General features: G+C 41.5%; 1 protein-coding gene across 4 annotated transcripts; it reads left to right on the top strand.

Annotated features, from left to right (window-relative positions):
- Nucleotides 1-4,789: 4,789 nt before the first annotated feature.
- Nucleotides 4,790-19,890, top strand: RUFY1 (RUN and FYVE domain containing 1). Of its 4 annotated transcripts, none has more exons than XM_064724877.1 (18): nucleotides 4,790-5,121; nucleotides 9,758-9,931; nucleotides 10,238-10,355; nucleotides 11,007-11,108; nucleotides 11,423-11,546; nucleotides 11,957-12,015; nucleotides 12,760-12,825; nucleotides 13,428-13,497; nucleotides 13,950-14,051; nucleotides 14,491-14,607; nucleotides 14,911-15,078; nucleotides 15,795-15,892; nucleotides 16,335-16,454; nucleotides 17,239-17,368; nucleotides 17,791-17,885; nucleotides 18,329-18,377; nucleotides 18,549-18,626; nucleotides 19,152-19,890. In XM_064724877.1, exons 1-18 carry the CDS (start codon nucleotides 4,854-4,856, stop codon nucleotides 19,293-19,295), a joined length of 2,082 nt encoding a protein of 693 aa, XP_064580947.1. In that variant the 5' UTR covers nucleotides 4,790-4,853; the 3' UTR covers nucleotides 19,296-19,890. The 4 variants fall into 4 exon arrangements, with proteins under 4 accessions (XP_064580947.1, XP_064580950.1, XP_064580949.1 ...); XM_064724880.1 differs by having other exon boundaries at nucleotides 4,834-5,179; XM_064724879.1 differs by lacking the exon at nucleotides 4,790-5,121 and adding an exon at nucleotides 8,899-9,028.
- The last annotated feature ends 281 nt before the right edge of the window (nucleotides 19,891-20,171 follow it).

The raw sequence follows: 20,171 nt of genomic DNA, 5'->3' as shown, positions 1-20,171 counted from the left end.
GGTTGATATAATAACTAACATTTTCTTCTGCAATTTGCATAATTTCTGTTACACTAATAGAACGATACGAGCCCATTTCTTCAGCTAATTAAGTCACATATAAGTATTCTCATGTGTGTAAGTTGAAAACTGCTTTAAGTAGCAAAAACCTCAGCACATTTCAAAAATACTGCATTCATAACTTACTAGGATTTAACCTGTAATCACATTTATAATTCCTTTGACCCTATGCCCCTCAGTCGAGTCAATTTACAGCACTTTTATAAAATATTCAAAACTGTGCTTGATACAAAACTGTCTGCATGAAATAGTAGGAAGGAGAGGGAGAGGGAGAGGAAAGAAAAGGAAAAGGAAAAGGAAAAGGAAAAGGATGAAAAATGTAACCCAAACCACACAGGTCCTGAGGTCTAGAAATTAAGTAAGTTATTCAAAGAGATGTGCTCTGATGTCTGTCAGTAGACCTAACCAAATGATACCATTTATCCAAATCTTCCTACTCATAAAGTCCTTGGAACATTATGTAACAACTTGTAACACAAAAGCAACCATTGTAAAATACTAATAACTTCATAATCCCACCCAAAACTCTGGGAGTGGTAAATGACCCAGATTCATGCACAGGTAGGACTCCGCGGTTTCATTAGAGAGCGTTCCTGGACACTCATCCTGCAGTCCCAAATTTAAGCTCCTGTGAAAGGAGCCAAGGAGCTCCTCCTTTCCCCCCCAGGTCTCTGTCAGCACCGCCACTGTCACAGAGCAGCTTCAGGGCTCGCTCAGACGAGAATCTCAGCTGGGTTCTTTTCTTTTTTCATGGGAGCTCTCCGGTATTTTCTGGGATGTGGTGTTTGCTGGGCGCTGGGGGCTGCTCTTGAATAAAGTGGTGCCATAGTGTCACCTGCTGGGAAGTTCTGCCCCTGCCACTTTCTACAGGGCCAACAAATGTTAAATAACTAAACGAAAATCGGTGTGTTTGTTTTTTACCTTCTTTCTGATACTTCACATTCTAGTCCACTATACTCCTATTGAAAGATTTCTTTTTTTTTTTTTCTAAAAATCAGGCAATAGTTCAGAGTAGAACAATAAATGTCCGGGATTTTCTTCAGACTGTCATTCAATATATATCTGGTGGGTGTTTGGTCTTAACTGTCTGATTTAAACTTACACTGAGTGAGCTGCTGTTCTTTTGATTCCATGCCAACAGTTTCTCTTCCATATTTTACTGTCTTTTCCTTTATTTACTACAATAACACACACTTCCAGCTTCCATGTCCTCTTAGGGCCTCTAATGATTTTAGAAAGAAGTTTGAAACAGCTGATTCTGTTATTACAATGAGTTTCTGCAAGGATGGCACTAGCTGGTGCAGTGGGGTCAGGGAGCATAAAGTTGTGGCTTTGAAATTTAAAAAAATTATTACACTCACTACAGGTGAAATGACACAGCTGGAATTTTGGTTTTCATTAAATGACTTTTTGATTAGAAGTGATAGGAAAGTATCTTAACTAGTTAGCTGCATTAGAGGTAGAACAACAGCTAAAACTTCTCTAATTACTTAATCACTGTTGTAAGGGAGGAATTTTATTCATGGACATGGAAATTGTTGAGGGTTTGGGGATTTTTTTGATGATGTCCCAAAGGAAACGTTATCATTTCCTAATACCATTTTTCCTCAAGTGTCACTCACTCACCGCAGTAGCCAGAGGGAAGAATGTTTCAGTGGCCTGAGGAATGGGCAGAGAGAGAAGAGTACAAGGAACATTTTACTGCTCTTTGATGCTGCCTCAGTCACTGGGAGGTGACTCTGGATGGCTGCACTGTGTCCATGCACGGTTTCTTGTCCTGCTCACACAAAGGGCTGCCTCAGGACTTGTGGATGCAGCTCTACTCAGCCAGCACTGAATTCTCAGCAAATACTGTGATTTGTATTGTAAAACTCTGATTTGTATCTGTAAAACTTCTATAATGTGCTGTCAAACACATAACACACCATTTGGGTGGGGTTATGTTATTCCCAACTACAGCTACACTTGGTATTTATTCCCACCAGCGTTTTAAAGGTCAAAAACTCAACTGGATCATTTGCAATATAATCTCTTTTGCTGACTGAAAAAGTTATAGGAATGCAAAGTATAAATAACAGCTAATCACAAAAGTTTACCCTTTAGCACACGGTGGCATTTTGCTGTTTTAAAATATTTATAGTATGAGATTAACTTGAAATGTTAAATGGCAAAAAAAAGTTCCTTAAAACATTACCTCCCAAAAAAACAATAAATCTGAGATAAATAGGAATTAGCCAAAGAAACTGTCTTGCTAAGTAGCAGTGAATAAAAATTTAGTTTCTCTATTGTAAAATTAATTATCTTCTATTTTGCTAGCCAGACATTTATATTAAATGTACAATTTCCTGATTAAAATAGGAATTCTTCCAGAATAATCTTTTCTATACTTTAAATTAATTATTTTTAAGTATTTCAAAAGTGAGTTTTTATTCTTTCACATAAAAAGACAAAGAAGAGGGGGTCAGTAAAACCAAACAAGGCTGTGCAAGATTTGCATGAAAAAAGAACAAAACTCTACTTATCTCAGCTTCATAATGGTATTTTTTCTTTAGAAACATTTTGATTTCTACAGTTAGGAAAAGCAAAAAGTAGTAAGTGGGTCACTTAGTCCTCTAACTTTTCAATGAGCCCTAACTATTTTAAGTATTTTTGTGATTACACAGAACTGACATTTGTGGCAGACAAAAACTAGCTACAAAATGGGTTTTCAGAAGAAAATATTGTTCATCTTCACATGAGTGGCAAGAGCTGGATCAGTGGTCTGCAAAAAGAAGAGAGTGGTGAAATACCATCATCTGCAGGAGACCAAAACAAGCCCGATCTCCAAGCTAAAAGTAATCAAAGTTATTCATGCACAATGCCCCTCCCTGATAAATCAGTGAACTGAAACCAAAGTTACATCACTTTTGGTTTTGAGTTTTTTCATTTTTTATTTAATGTGCTTAAAGCTGTATTCTGTATTAACTTCACCCTCCTTGGCTGCCCCAAATGACCCCTTAGGAAATTGTACTTTGTAAACAAAACAAATCTCTTTGACTTAGGGCTCCCTTACAATGCCACAAGACTTCTTGCTTGCTTTAAAATAAAAAGTGTGAGGACAGAGGGCATTTAAAGCAATCAGTGGCTGATTAAGTAATTTTGACCAAATAGTAGTAAGTGAAGCACAATTAAATCATGTGTAGCATAAGTTTGAGCACATTTATTATGCACAGTATAAATTTTCCTCATCAGACACTTGAAATAAAATTATCAAATGTTTCTTTAATAGCAACATAAGAAAAGATGATCACAACTATGTGATAGCTTCACTTAATATTTTTACAAAATAGCTCATTGTGACGCTGTAAAGAGGTGTCTGAGGCATCCTTATCTTAAGGGAGCAACATAATGAGGTAAAGAGGAGCCTTGGTTAACTCTTATGTTCCCAGTAACAAAACTTTTATGCCCTATTCTTCAGCTGCATTGGGAAAAAATATTATTTTAATGCTTAGGATTCTGCTTCTATTCAAGACTACCTTTTCCACCCTTACTCTAATACTGGGTAGTTAATGAAAGGCAGAAAATCACTATCAAGTCTCACTCCTGTCAAGAGGTATATTCATATACTCAACTGCAAGACAGCAACATACAGAGATGAGCTACTTCCTTACGAGCAGCCCAATACTGCCGGAGTCCACAAGATGGAGCAGAACTTAACTCTAGCAGCCTTTAGCAAAAGTAGCTTAAAGCCTATACTTAGCTCATCTGAATCATGGGTGAATAAGAGGCTGCTGATCTCTGAATCCTCAACAAAAATACAAGAGCTTCCGTGTGCTTTGTGTAACACAAGTTGTTAAATTTTCAGTGTCGAAGAAGCCAAGAAGACAGAATCAATCATAAAGTAGCTTTTATTAGGAAAAAAATATATATAGCTCTGAAGATTTATATTGCTGCAAGACTAAATTGACCTTCAACTCTCCTATTCTAGCCTCCTCCTATTTCTTAAAAAAAAAAAAAAAAAACACAAGAGAAAAAATCCCCCAAAAAAACACCCAAAAGAGTTTCCTCTGTGTAGCATAAAAAGCTCATATGCAGCATCCACTACCTCGTGACTAAACGAGTGACATATCTCAAGCACACGCAGCTGCTCCATGGAAAAACAGTTAACAAACCATACATCAGCAGGCTACATCAATATTTGAGGCACCCAGCAAGATCAAATTTTCATAGTGGGGTAATTTCAGTTCCCCTTCGTGATACATCTTTCTACCCAACCCAGCCCATACACATTAATTAAGTGGCTTTACTGAGTAGTTGTTTTCCTGTCAGTGACGAGGACAATTCCTTTTCACAGCAGTGCACCTGTCATACCAATCCTCCACTTCAAATCACAGCGACTTGATTCACAGGCAGAGTAATAGAGATCTCGTTAAGCTGTCACAACTGAACTGTGCAAATGTGAGACGTCAAAACACATTAATTTTTTTATTGAAAACTATGTCTGGGGACACAGATAGCAGTAAAAACCTATACTTTTTGTTCCTTTCCTAACTTGTTCAAAGGTGAACTCTTTCCTCATCTTCCACGCCCGGAGTTAAACTCTGAATACCAAGCGAAGTGTTCTGTCCTGGCCAGGCCTGCCTCTGTGTGGAGGTGCTTCACGCTGCCTGCGGGACGTGCCCCAGTTGCCACGACCTGACCCGGTTCCCCGTCCCTGCCCTGGTTCCCGGTCCTTTCCCGGCCCCCGGTCCCTGCCCAGGCCCTCACCCGGGGCGGGGGCGGCTCCCTAGCCGCGGTCATGTGAGCCGTCCAAGATGGCTGCCGGGGAGCCCCGCGCCGCGCCCGTCGCGGGAAAGGAGGAAGACTTTGAGATTATTGACAAAAAACAGCTCCCTGACGCGGCCGAGCTGAGGAACGAGGAGAAGGCGAAACCGGAGGAAGCGCGGTGGTCTGCTCCCATCTTGTCTCTGGCCAGGAAAGCCTCGGAAAACTTGGCGCTGGGCTATGGCAGCGCCCTGAAGTCCGCATCCCTGGTGGGATTGGTGTCCAAGCCCGGCAGCAGTGACAGCCCGGCAAAGACAAGTACGGCTCCGCTTCTTTAGTAAACTCGCTTTTGTGGTGCGCAAATGAGTTCGCTCCCGTAAGTGCTGCTGGGTCGTGTCAGTGGTGCATGGGTGTTACTTTGAATTCCTTTTTTTTTTTTTTTAAGATGCTGCAGTATTGTATTGAAGTAAAATTAAACAAGTGACAGAGATATAGAATTTAAGAAATGCGTTATAACCAGAAGAAGCCTAAACTCTTATATTTGAAGACATTTACTTTTGTTTTATTTGCTGCCTTTTCTCCTTCTCCTTGAAGGTCTAGCAGTCTGGCTGCACTGAGGGAATCTCTCAAAATTCCACATCCTCCCTCAAGTGCTGTTGGTTCCGGGAAGGAATCTCTGTACCTTTCATGTCAGAGACTAGCCCAGCAAACTAAGTTACAGATTTTTTATGAATTACTTTTTAACTACACTAAAACTGCCTTCAGTTCAACCTCAGATTGCTTTGTTCAACATTGACATTTGTAGATCTAGCAGCCCTACAGATTTGTGGAACAGATATCTTAGAACTGAATTAAAATGGCTTTAATTGAATCATATGGAAAATAAATCTCAGCAATATTTATAATGTGGGGGGAAAACCCCAAACCCATTCGAATGCAGCAGAAACTGGGCCTGGAGCCTTGTACTCCAGAGTCTCAGACTGGTGCTGAATTGTTCTGGAGCACTGGAGCTCAGTTTTGCTCTGTTTGGTGCTGACCTTTTTATTTTTAATGGTACTGAGTATTCAAAGGGAAGTTCCATGCAGTTGAGTTGTGACAGCATGGGGCAATGTTACTGCTGATGGACTTCTTCATTTTTTTTGTGAAAATTCCTCAATGTTGCATAGTCAGGGTTGAAGATTAATTGTCCTGAAAAAATAGACTCTTTTCTTTTCCTCTGTCCCAAAGTCTTACACCAAACTTCGCACAGGTTTGTTTGCTAAGTGCCCATCTTGCACACTTGGGATCTAACCTGACAAAGTGCAGAATATCCCAGTTTCTTTGTTTGCTTTTGGAATATTGCTGTGGATAGATGTAATTGAAAACAACACACAGCATTTAGCAAGGGACAGGGATAAAATATTCTCTTACCTGGAATTAAGCTCCCACATTTCACGGAACTTTTACCATAACCTTTCCACTTCTTCCTTGTAAAGTAAGGGAACACACCATAACCTTCCCACGTTGTTCAAAGGATTTGGATAATATGTTGAAAAGTTTTATGGAAAATTCTGTATGAAAAATCAGTTAATAACTTGTATATGAAATGTGAACAGGTGCTAAGGCACCTGTTCTGCCTGTTCAATATTACTTACCTTTGACCAAGCACTTAAATATTAAAACAGCCATGTTTAATAAATAGTCCAAGGCCTGCAAGACCACTTGTGGAAAATTTGGAGCTTGTTGCCTGCTGTAATCTTTTTTCAGAGATTTTATAACTTCTGTCTGCTACTTCAGATCTGTTGATCACATGTTCTAAACACATAAACCCCATCATAAAACCAGTGTCTGCCACTGTGTCCTGCCTTGCAGAGAGGCCAGAAGCTTCAAATCTAAAGAAAACGAATCAAGAAAGACTTGCAGTCCCAAAGACCAAGGGATGGAGAACTGTGAGCTTTCCTTTGTGCTTCAGTGTTTTCTGACTTCAAAGTGTGCTCAATAATTACAGTAAACAAGGCATGTGGCTTCAAAAAGATGTTGAAATAAATCTCTTGAGTTGAATAAGATACAAAACTGTGTGACTGCATTCTTAAAGATTGCAGCATCACATCTCTGATCTTTTGCACTGGGATAACCTGATTCCTAATCTTTAAAGCTTGGCTTTGGTAGTGTGTCTAATACCTGTTTATTTTGCATGTATCAACCTCCACAGTTTTGCAAAAGATGTACTTGAATGTCTAAATTTGCAACAGCCTAAAAAATATTGTTCAAGTAATTATTTAACTTAATGCAAACTAATATTAAGACACTTGTCAGTATAAAATTGTTTTCATAAAGAGATTTTTATTCATGGTATTTTATTTTTTGAAGTCTTGTGGGTAATATATGTATCTTGAGCAAGGTGTAGAGGCGAAGTATTCCTGGTAAGTAAAAATTCAAATTCAAAAAAACATCAAAATGGTTAACATTGCTTTGGAACACCCCAAAGTTTCTGGTTTTGTGTTTGTGCAGCTTTTTTTCTGTTCCTAATGTGTAACCTGACAATATTGAGATCAAAATTCTAAATATTATGGTGCTTTTAATGTCAACACATTATATACAGTTTTGAGGCTATAGGCAATATACAGTATACTCCTTCTGTATATATGTATATAATATAATGTATACTGATTATATACTATATATACTCTTGTATATACTGTATATAGTATATATACAATGAGCTATAGAGTAGCATGCAGAGATGACAGCATTTTGTGTGTGTTGTGGTTATTAAGGTCAGTTGGATTAGAATTACTCTGATTTCCCTCTTCTGACACAAGGAGGAGTTTTTCTCACTTTTAACCCTAAATTAACATTGTGTGCACAAAAAGGAAAACACTGGAGAGACTTTTGCACGATCTTCAAAACATTGTTAACCATCTTGGGTGTGACTGACACAGGGCTGGGGCTTCTGCCACTGCTTTTTCTGCAGAGTGTGGCCATCTGTGACCCACAGGTGACAGCAAGACTGTCCTGCTGAAACAGCAGTGGCTTAAAATGTGATTTTGGTGGCCACTGGGCTGTGGTTGGCAGCTCCTATCAGAGCCTGTAGGTGACTTAAGAAGCAAGGGAGCTGGTCCTGGTCCCACTCCCCCTGTTGTCCCAAAACAGGTTCTTTCACTTGGTCTGCAAGAGGCCAATCCATGTATGGAGTGGAAGGATTTGATTTATTTATGGCTTTGCACATCCACAAAGCCAGCATGACTACCAGAATTTTTCAGTATTTTGAGCACTAGGCATTAATGTTCATTGGTTACAAATTCACTAGTTCTCTTATTAATTACCATTCTATCTTCTTTTGGTCAATGATATCCTCACTTCCCGTGCTCATTAGTCTGCAAGCTCAGGCTATCTGTTCTTTTGGGTCAGTGAGTTTCTTGGGTCAGTGGTCACAATCTGCCCCTGCCAGAATTACATTCTACCCAGCCAGAGCTGATTGAGCACAGTTGCTACCTTGCCTTTATGAGCTTCTTCCTTATCTGGGGAGTTCTGCCAAATGTCATAAAATCCTAGAATATGCTGGGCTGAAAAGGACCCAGTAGGATCATTGAGTCCAACACCTAGCCCTGTACAGGAGCATCCCCAGGGGTCACACCGTGAGTCTGAAAGTGTTGTGCAAATGCTCTTTGAGCTCTGTCAGGCTTGGTGCTGTTACCACTGCCATGAGCCCATTCCAGCGCCCCACCACCCTCTGGCTGAGGAACCTTTTCCTGATCTCAACCTAAACCTCCCTGACTCGGTCTCAGGCCGTCCTTGCAGTGCATAAATTCTGCATCCTTTGAGTCCACTATCAGTGCTACATCCTTTTATTAACCTCCCCTAGGCCTCGGGTCACTGAAGCATGTCCAGCCCTAAACCTTATCAAGGCAATTCTACCTACCAGTGATTCGCCTTTGTAACACCTGGGCGTCACTTACACTTTGCTCGTTAGCGGATATTCCGCGGCTTAAATCACGCTGATTGTTGCTTAGACTTGAAATCGTACAAAGATCGAGAAACATCCTTTCTTTAAGTAAATCTGTACATAATTCCGCATTTTACAGCACGCCCCGGCCGGGCCGGGCCGAGCCCGCCCCGCGCCCCTCGCACGGCTCTAAGATGGCGGCCGGCCCGCCCCCGGCCCCGCCGCGCGCGCCGTAGCCGTGGTAACGCGGCGGGCCGGGCTCCCTCAGCCCCGGGGCCCCGGCCCGGCCCCGCCGCTCAGGTACGAACCCTGCGGGCCGGGGCTGGGGCCGTGTCCCCCCCACCGGGGCCGGGCGCGGCGCTGAGGGGGGGGTTTACCCAGCTCGCCCCCGCCGCAGGATGGAGGCCCGGCTGGGGCACGGCAGCCAGGGGTCTTTAAGAGCTGCGCAGCGTCTCCGTGCGGATTGTCCCCAGGTACTCGGCACTGGGGAGGCCACACCGCGAGTGCTGTGATCAGCTCGGGGCTCCTCTGTCCAGGAGGGGCATTGAAGCTGCAGCGGGCCCCGAGAAGGCAGCAGAGCTGGGGAAGGTTCTGGAGCACAGGTCCTATGAGGAGCGGCTGAAGGAGTGGGGGTGTTTAGTCTGGAGAAAAGGAGAATCAGGGTGATAACCTTATCACTCTACAGTCCCTGACAGGAGACTGTAGCCAGGTGGGGGTCGGGCTCTTCTCCCAGACAACCAGTGATAAGATTATAGCATATAATCTTATGCTGCAGCAGGCGAGGTTTAGGTTGGACATTAGGAAATATTTCTTCACAGAAAGGTGGTTTATTATAGATTGGAAGGGGCAGCCCAAGGAGGTGGTGGAGTCACTGTCCCTGGAGCTGTTTAAAGAAAAACTGGATCTGGCACTCAGTGCCCTGGCCTAGTTTCATCATACATTGGACTCGATGATCTCAGAGGTCTTTTCCAGCCTATTTGATTCTGGGACTGTAAAGCAGCTTTCCTTTCCCCACCCATGTGCCCCCAGGTACACGGTGTCACACCATGGAGGAGCGTGCCAACCTCATGAACATGATGAAGCTCAGCATCAAAATCCTCATCCAGTCAGCCCTGAGCCTGGGCCGGACCCTGGACTCTGATTTCCCACCACTGCAGCAGTTCTTCGTGGTGCTGGAACACTGCCTCAAGCACGGGCTCAAAGGTGGGCACAGACTGCCAGGCTGAAGAGAGGCAGGTCAAGGAGTCTGTCATGTCTCCAGCTTGACTTTTGAATGGCATTATTAATTCTGTAAACATGATGCTAATCAGTAATGCAGATATAACTATGTGGTTACCCTTGTAGACCCTGTATTTTGTGCCTCCTAAACTGTCAGAGTATTTTAATGCCCCCTTTCTGCAGACATGTTATAAGCTGATAAAACAAATTAACAAAGTAAATTTTGTCTAAAATTCTAGACTTGGAAGCCTGTCATTTTTCCTCACAAATCTCTCTGTATGCTTCCTTTAGTGAAGAAGAGTTTTATTGGACAGAACAAATCATTTTTTGGTCCTTTGGAGCTAGTGGAAAAACTTTGTCCTGAAGCATCAGATATAGCAACCAGTGTTAAAAATCTGCCAGAGTTGAAGTAAGTTAATTGTTGGGGATGATGCATTTTGCTCATACTGCTGGGAAAAGGAATCCTTCGTGTAGTCTCTTGGCTTCCTTACCAAGCTCTTGCTCCCAAAGGAAAAAAATAGGGTGTGTAGGAGGCATTGACTTCTCCAAGAGATAAGGAGGATATCTCAAAATATTCAGAGTTTCTGACTCGAACAACGCTGTCAGATTGAAAACAGCATTTGGAAACTTTTATAACATTGCTAAAAATAACTTAAGTATTCACAGGTATTTTTTTTCTCTTCTTTCCCCCCTTTTCATGATTTTGTATCATTTTGTGTGTGTCCTGATAGTATTTGGTTTGAGTGATTCAGGATGATTGAGATAGATTTGATTTTTTTAATACTAGGATGTATTAATGGTTGGATTATGGTGGTAGTTGACAATATGTATGGGTTTTCAAGTTAAGAAGTCTTTACAATATAACTTTCCCTGAAGAAAGGAATATACTTAAATGTTCTTGTGTTCTGGAAACAACAGTTCATTTCCCCAGAGATTTGTTGTTGTTTTTTAGTGAGCAATGTCCTTCCTCTCACTTTGTAAACCGAGAATTTTGAATTGCACAAATTTAGTTAATAAAACACCTTGGTTTTACCAAAACATGCATTTTTTTTCATTTTAGGACTGCTGTGGGCAGAGGGAGGGCTTGGCTTTATCTAGCACTCATGCAAAAGAAACTGGCAGATTATCTCAAAGTGCTCCTGGACCATAAGCATCTGTTAAGGTAACAGCACAGATTCCTGAATATTCCTGAAACATTGACACCCCCTGTGGCTCCAGGGAGAGTCATTCATTGACCAGTTTCAGCTTGTTCTTGCAGCCTGCAGAAGAGCAAGTGCTTAATTGTTTTTGCAGTGAATCTACAAAGGAACTTGCAGAGTATTTTCTGAGAGTTCTAAATCTTCTGCCTTATGCAATAAATAAGTGAGAACTCAGCTGAGTTTTGTAAAGGCTGCATTACTGTTTATATGGTTTCAGTGATGGAAGTGCCATTATAAGTGTTTGATGTGCAGTGGTGCCTTGTTCTGTTTGTTCCAGTGAATTTTATGAACCTGATGCATTGATGATGGAGGAGGAAGGAGCAGTTATTGTGGGTCTGCTGGTTGGGCTGAATGTTATTGATGCAAACCTCTGCTTGAAAGGAGAAGACTTGGATTCCCAGGTGAAGATTAAAGCTTAAATAGGATCAGTTGGTATAGGATTCTAGTAGAATTAAGTACATCTATAAATACTTTATTGAGATGGGTCCAGATTTCTTTCCAACATGGCCTATGTAGAAGCTTGTTGTGTTTCCCTCAGTGAATTAAAAGAAAGTACATATGTAGCAGTTTATGGAAACACTGTCAAAACTAATAACTGCAAGGAAACTGTTCACACATAATATGGTTACTTTGATGCTTTTATGACAAATGTTAGCTTGTATGCTTGCATCAGCTAGGAAGAATATAAGTATTATTTGTCTCTCTAAACCTAAACTTCAGATTTTTATCATTTTCCACATATGCAGTAATGCCTGCTTCTACACATAATTGCACTGTGAAGGTGTGTTAATATCTTAAATATATTTTTCAGGTTGGAGTGATTGATTTTTCCTTGTACCTTAAGGAAACACAGGACAGTGATGGCAAACAGTATGTATGGGGAATTAATAATTCTAAATCATTACCATTTTTGTAGAACAAACCTGTCAGACAGTCTGTGGGAGGATGGGAGTGCTGGAGATTTCAAACTATTAATCATCCAAAACAGAGAACCCAAACCAGATTTTGTTACCTAAACAAAAGTAATGTGTTTCAGAGACTGAATTTGTGGTAGTTTTAACAACAATTTGGAGAGTTTGAGTCTTGAGCTGGGTCCAAATTAAAAGTACACAAAATATTAGATTGTGGTTTTATTTGGTTTTAGAAGAGATGATTTGCCAAGTCACCCATTGCCAACTCACTGCTTTGTTTCTAAGCACAGTTTCAGAAACCCTCTCAACTAAGCAGCTGTCTTTGAGGGAGAGATCAGTTATGGAGGAAAAAATGTAATTTTAAGTGAAATATTAGATTTGAAACTGCAGTTTGCAACACAGATCAGGTCTTCTAAGGTCATCTAAGACCTTAGAAATATGGTCTTAGAAATATGAAGGGATCTTCATATTTTATGTGCTTCTGTCACTTCAGAGCACTTCACTGGAGCTGCTGAGAAGCAGCCAAGCAGTTGCTTCACCTTCCTGGTGCTTCTGATCCAGCTCAGACACAAGTATTTTTCTAAGGAAAGGATAAAAGATTTTAGATCTGTTTCCTGGTATATGCTGAAAGCCCTAGTACAGAATAGCACTTTAAAATGAATGAGTTTCTTCTCAGTCAATACATTCTCACTTTTACAACTAGAGATGGAGGGATTACAGCTGTCCTTGACCAGAAGCATTATGTGGAAGAACTGAACCGACATCTAAGGTGGGATTTTCATCTGTTCTCATATACAACACTTGTCCTCTTTAGCTTTTCCAGCATGACTTTAACTCCTATCCTGCTGCCACTCTTGTAGATTTTTGTTTGATATTGAAATGCCTTTTCTGATTATTTCCCAAAAATCTTAGTTTAATTTTGTAGTCCTTCTCTTCCGTGGGTACATGCAATGTGGAAAGCAAGTGTGTGTAATAGTTTACTTTTTTGAGAGTGATTAACAGAACACTTTGGAACTAATTTTTTCAAGAGAAACTATTGCAAGTGCATCTGGAAATGCATTCCTTGGAGGAAGAGTCTCTACTCTTCCCCCATAGGTTGCTCAGTGGGACAAGCAGGCCTCCCTTACCCTCTTGAGCAGAGAGGTGTTACAACTGTGAAAGCTAAGCCAGAACAGGGCTGCCAGCAGAAGGACATGGTCCTCTCAGTGCTTGAGAAGGACAGTTGTTCTTCCTCTGAGTTTTTCCCCAGCTCACCAAAGTACTTCATTGTTAACAAATGCAAGATTGTAAAAATACCATTGAGGTTAGGAGTTAAAGTTGAACATTGACAATTCATTTATTGTTTTTATGCATCTCTCTTCCTTGCTGCAGTTGCACGGTTGCAGATCTCCAGAACAAAATAGACTGTTTAGAAAAGACCAATTCAAAACTCCAAGAAGAGGTTTGTATCTGGTCTGTTAAATATTTCTCACAGCTCTTTTCCATCAGAGGCAAAACTCCCTAAGACTGTACCTTACACCTAAAATATCTGAGTAGATACTGGTGAGCTGGGGGGACTGGACAGACTGGCATGGGTTGGTGTGATTTCTAGTTCATACCACAGATCCAGGGTGGATTTTAGCCTTTTACATTATGGTGCATTTCTTTACTCATTTAATACTTAAAAGTAATTGGTGAGGGTGTGAAGCAGAAGTTGGTGAACAAATGTTGGTGGGCACATTAATTTTGGCTGACGGTGGGTACGGCTGCAGAAGGGTCAGGCAGCTGCTGGGGAGAGCAGAAGGGGAAGTGAGCAGCACAGCTGCTGCAGAGACTGAGCTGCTGACTTCAGAATTGCTCCAGATGCTGCATGATTGCACAGTGATTAAATATAGATCTGTTCTCTTCACACAGCTTGCAGCAGCTACTGACCGAATTGGATCCCTGCAGGAGGAGCAGCAGCAGCTAAAACAGCAGAATGAATTAATTCGTGAACGGAGTGAAAAAAGTGTAGAGGTGGGACAGCTGTTTAGGGATGATGAGGATCCTTAAAATAAGTGATCTCTTTTGGTCAGCTGTAGTGAGTTCTCCTGAGCCCACTGTGCACTGGAATGCTCAGCACAGCTGAGCACCTTGCTATGCAGGTCACTGGGTTTGGGTGTTGCATGCTCAGGCATTAGATTTTACTGTTCTTTACTACACACCCAAAATACACTTGCAGAAGGAAGAACAAATTCAAAGTATTAGAAATATTAAAGTAAAAAGTGTAAAGTATTGAAGTATTTTTATCATTGCTGTATCTTTGAAATTTCAGCTTACTGATGTTCATGAGGTCATTGATTGTAAAACAGTAGGATTTTACTTGAAATAGCACATTGAAATACTGTGTTACACACAAGAATTAAAGAGATACTTTAAATACTTTGTGATCTTATGTAGCTGATGTTTCTTGTAGGTAACAAAAGAGGATACAAAAGTAGAATTGGATACTTACAAGCAATCTCGCCAGGGCCTTGATGAAATGTACAGCGATGTTTGGAAGCAGTTGAAAGAAGAAAAAAAAATCAGGCTGGTAAGGAAACTAAACTATAGAAAGTGAAGTGAAGGACACAGGATTCAGCCTGTGATAACATTACAAATACAAGATGACAGCTGTGCACCTTTTGCAGCTGTCCAGAATTCATAGAGCAATTGCAAGCAAGATGATGGGCATTGGTCATTAACAGTGTCTGGAATGTTGGAAATAAAAAGCCTCTTTTTAAGAAACCACTGGCATTATTATGGCAGAGAGACAGTTTGTGTATGGGATTGTCTGGGTTTTATCCCTGACCTATGGCTACGTAGCAGTAACTAGGAAATTCCATCTCTTTGTAAGGAACTAGAGAAAGAGTTGGAGCTACAAATTGGAATGAAAACAGAAATGGAAATTGCCATGAAACTTCTGGAAAAAGATACTCATGAAAAACAGGACACTTTAGTTGCCCTTCGCCAACAGTTAGAAGAAGTGAAGGCCATTAACTTGCAGATGTTTCACAAATCCCAGGTATGTAGAGGGGGCTGGGGATGGTTTGTGGGGTTTCTCTTCTTTGGGTGGATTGTGGTTTAACGTTTTTTTCAGTTGAATTGTGTGACAGGCATTTCTACAAGGCAGCCATGGTGTAGCAGTGCTCACATAAAATATACAGAGCTTGTTTCCATTAATGAAACCAAAGTTTAACTAACCTCTCCATGCATGAAGTAAGAGTTCAGCAAGCCTTCCTCTCCCACACCTGGTTCCAGAAATCCAGGGAGGATTTCTCTCAATTTTTATGGCCTATTCCTTGATGCCTGTTCAGGCTTTACCCAGGTCCATGCCTCCTTCCCAGACACTTGCAAAGTCAGCAAAACCCCCATGCTGAGGTGTGCCTTTGCTTTTGAAAGCAGTATTTTTGAGGAATTTTTTGCTTCCTGGTTCCATGCCCACTGAGTGCGGTTGTTACATCATTGATATTCTTACGCTGTCAATTTAATCTGGTTTTATTTCTTCAGGCTTTTTCTGAAGAGAACATTTTTGGCTTGTAGCTGATCTCATAGGTCAAAACATAGTTAAGGTGGTTTGGGTTTTTTCTCTGGTTGTAACAAAACAATTGGAGCAATGTCTGCTCTGGAATTATCAGCATTTTGTTTGCACATTCCAGTCAGACCCAGGCATGGCCTTTAGCAAGGTGAACATTCTTTTTCTGGTGGCAGACTTTAAACACTGTTCACTATTTCCTACAGAATGCAGAGTGTTCATTACAAGAAAAAACAGAAGCAATATCCTCTTTTGAAGGAAAAACAAATGAGATGATGTCCTCTATGAAACAAATGGAAAAGAGGTAATAACTGCAAGATCAGAAAGTCAACATTGAAGTCAGTAGAAAGTTTCCAGTATAAACCTTTACAGGATGACTTTCCTTATGCCCCATAGACATTTGGGCCTGTGTGCCAGCATGACCTTTTTTACTTTCTCCTCTTCATCTCTCTGTGCTTGCTGTTCTCTCTTCCCAGGCAAACATGTCCATAACTGGCCCACTGGAAAACCATAGCTCTTTCCATAACAGGCTATTGAAAAACATGTTAACTTCACTTTAAGAACAGCTGTGACTTTGCTTTTGGGGTTTTTTCAGAAACAACTGCTTTCGAAAGTCTTTTTTTCCTCCACTAGCATTTTCAGTTCAAGCTTTTATAAAGATCCTTGTGGTAACTCTAAAAGAAGAGGGGGAGAGGGTGCAGGGAAGGAGTGATTGAAAACAAATGTCTGTGTTCCTTCCTGTGCAGGCTGCAGGAGGCAGAGAAGGCCAGGCAGGCAGCAGAGGAACGGTGCAATAAGATGAAGCAGGAGCTGGCTGGGAAGCTCAACTCATGTCGGCAGCAGATGGCCCAGCTGGACAGCAAATGGTATTTAATCTGAGCAGGTGTTTTCCTTCCCTTTGCTGGTTCTTTAAGAAGTGTTTTCTATTCCTTTTATGCTCAGGTCTAACGAGGGGTGGAGTTTGAAATTCTGTTGGCTTCAACATGGACAGACAGGAGCCAGGGAAGCACAGCACTTTTGTACAGTGTGCAGTTAGCATCAGGATTTTGACATGTTTTTTCCAGAACATCTAATTTAGAGCACAGAGTAGCAGCAAAAAAATCTGCCCATTCCAACTAGCAATGGAGCTTTCAATTGCTTTTTTAATAAATCAGGAGATATGTATGGTCATGCCTTGTAGGCTGAGCATAGAACTGACTGTCATCCAAAGGGACTGGGATTTTTGAAGGGACTTATGGGTGTTTTCTTAGGGAATATTAATCCTCTAAAGATTTCTAAGGCCAATAGAAAAATCTTTCACTGTTCAGACTGCAGGATAGAGTGTCCCTTTTAAACATAACAGTTTAAACATAGGTGCTGAAATATTAACCTGTGGGGATTGGTTTCTTTGGGGGTCTTTTGGTTGTTTGTTTTTCTTCTAGCCCTTCATTGCTGTTTGTTTTCTATGACTTGAAAACGTTAACATATGTTAAATGTTAACAGCATTAACATTTTTGACGTCTGCTGCCTGTTCTTTCCTTTCCTGGAGCACCACTCTAGTTTTGCCCTCTTTTGGACAAGATTTCTACTTCTCACACTGTTGCTATCCTTAAGTGCTATAGGATATTCTTCTGCTACAGGGTTTTTTTAGAATGAATTATTTTTAAATAGCTCAACTCTGGAAAAGGAGTTAAAATCCGAAAAGGAACAGAGACAAACTTTGCAAAAAGAACTGCACCAAGAGAAGGATGCTACCACTCTGCTTAAAACAGAATTGCAACAGATGGAAGGACTGAAAAAGGTATGCACAGTTTCAAGCATTCAGAACAACTGAATGTGAGTTATTTTTTAAGCATGAACATTCTTTTTAACCTGAAGAGGATTTGCTGCCACGTATGAAGTAGTTTCTGAGGACACAGTTGTGCACCTGTACCTGTCTGTGTGCTCCTGTGTTGGCACAGGACTGCCATTTTCCAGCTATGTTTAAGAATGGTCAAAGCCTGAAAATCTTCCTTTTCTTGGTAAATATGGTTAAATGATTCCATTGTTTGTGCAGAACCTGTGGGTAGTTCTCCCTTGTAATTTTAAAAATCAAGCCTTAGAAATAGGGGGATTTGCAAAGGAGCCGATTCTTGTGAACTGCTTGGGGGTAGTTTGGGGAGACTGATCGAGGTTTAGGTCAAGCAGTGCACAAAAAATTTGATTTTGTGCTTGATTTTATAGGAGCTGAGAAAACTGCAAGATGAGAAGCAGCAGCTGAAGAAGGTCCGTGAGGAGCAGGAGCAAGCTCTTCAAGAAATGGGACTTCATCTCAGCCAGTAAGTTCTAGGGAACAGAACTCCTGTAAGTGATGTAAGCTGGAATATCAGACTAATACCAAGAATTTTAAACCTCATTTACTTATAAAAATCAATTGATATTAGAATTTTAGTAGGCAATTATTATGTATGAAAAACTAAAGAGCCATGAGATGAAAGTGAGGGAGGATCTTGTCAGAGTGAGCTGGCTGAGAGGAAATATTAAAGGAAATGTTTTGTTCTTATAGTGGAACTGTGCTTTTCCTACATTCTTCTGTTTATACTGAAAAAGGGGCAAATTCTGAGCTGACAGAGTTTCCCAGTGATAGTGAGTGGTTCAGATGGGTATCAGGGAGCTGACTGAAGAATTGGGGTTTGGTTTCAGTGGTTCAACAGTGGAAATGCAGGGAAAACCAAACACAACTAAATAAAAAGTCAAGCAGGGCATAATTTCTTTTTTCCAGATCGAAGCTGAAGATGGAAGACATTAAAGAAGTAAATAAAGCACTAAAGGTACTCTCTTGTGGATATTTTGACTAAGCATAAGAATTTCATTTAACACCTTCAAATTTCACCGTGGTTATTCTGCTTTAAAAGGTGGCTTTTGAAAAATACCAACAATGTTGGTAAAATGCCTCTAGGTTTATTTGTATCTCCAGCATGGTTTTCATACCAATTTTCCAGGGTCACACGTGGCTGAAGGATGATGAAGCAACTCACTGCAAGCAATGTAAAAAGGAATTCTCCATCTCAAGAAGGAAGGTAATGTGGTTCAGCAGATTATTTTTAAATAATCCATGGAAAACAAAAGCAGTGCTGTTGCATACCTTGCTAGGAAAGACTGAACCTGTTCAATTCCAAATCCTGTTGGCATGATAAATATATAGGGAATAATTTGGCATTTACCACCCCAAAAGCAATACTGCCCCTGCTCCGGTGCTCCCAGTGGAGCTGCCGTGGCTGGGTTCAGGCTCCCTTGCCGGCTGAGCAGGCGCTGCTCGGTGCCCGGCCCGCGGTGGGTGGGTGTGGGACAGGCGGGGAGCCGGCAGGCGCGGGCGGGCAGAGCAGCCCCTCCCTCCGCGGCCAGGCCCGAACCCGCTCCTGCTCCCGTTCCCGCTCCCGTTCCTGGCTGTGCTCGGCCCTGCGCAGGGGAAAGGGCTGCTTGGGAGGGCCGGGCTTGGTGGGAAGTAGAGGGACTCAGTGGAGTCGGACACAGTTCCCAAGGTCTGACCTCTCTTCCTGATGCTGTTTGTAGGCAGCTGTGTTCATTCTGACTCTTTTTTGTAGCACCACTGCAGAAACTGCGGGGACATCTTCTGCAACACTTGTTCCAGTAACGAACTCGCGCTGCCATCCTACCCCAAACCCGTCCGTGTCTGTGATAATTGTCACACATTGCTGCTCCAGCAGTGCTCCTCTAACTCCTCCTAAGGCTCTCCCACCCTTGACAGAGCCACTTTAACATTGGAAAGTAGCCATTATTTTTTTAATTCTGAATTGCAGGTGTCTTCTGTGCAGCAGACTGGACTGGCTGGTCTGATAATTTCCACTGTAAGGGCAATGTAAATTAATTTGTAGAGATTGTGCAAACTAATGCTTCTCCAACTGAAATAATTAAGGAGCTTATATCAACTGTAATTTCCCCAAAAGTTCTATTTGAAACTAAGATTCATTTTTCTGATTTTTATAGATATTTGTATTAAAATTTGTATATGGCATTTCTACATTTATTTGATCCCTGTAGACATCATTGTCTCTCTGTACATGAAACTTAATTTCTTTACCTTCACTGTAGGTGCTCCATGTGTTCCCCTGGCTCGTGTACAGTTTTGTATTTGCTCTAAGTCATTCAGAGAGGAAAAGGTCAATTTATGAATTGTCTATAGAAAGCTTTATAAGGAGTGTCAATGAATGTGCCTTCAGTTCACTGCAGAGTCAAAAACTGCACATTATACTTGTTCTGGAAGTCGCCGTGCCCACCGTGCAGTAGTTACACAATAAAGTCTTTTGCAAAAACTGAAAGCAAGTGAAGTTGTAATTTTTAACACCTGTCAAGTCATAGATCCTGGAAAAGAGTGTTTTTCAGCCATGCATATCCAGGGTTTAAGCTGAAAGTAGCAGATTGTGTTTGGGATACCTGACCAACGCTGTGGTATTCCCTGGGAGGTGCTGGATGAAGCCACTGCTCTGCAGCTGGAACTGCTTTCACTGCAGATAAAAAAGGGCAGTGGTGCCAGCAGCTCACTGTGCCCAGCCCTGGGGCAGAGGGGAGTGGGCCCTGGTCCCTCTTCTGCCAGGCCTGGGCTG

This window comes from Zonotrichia leucophrys, chromosome 13, assembly GCF_028769735.1.
Source record: "Zonotrichia leucophrys gambelii isolate GWCS_2022_RI chromosome 13, RI_Zleu_2.0, whole genome shotgun sequence".
Taxonomy (NCBI): Eukaryota; Metazoa; Chordata; class Aves; order Passeriformes; family Passerellidae; genus Zonotrichia; species Zonotrichia leucophrys.
Note: the sequence above shows the minus strand (reverse complement) of the source record. Positions and strands in the feature narration are given on the sequence as shown.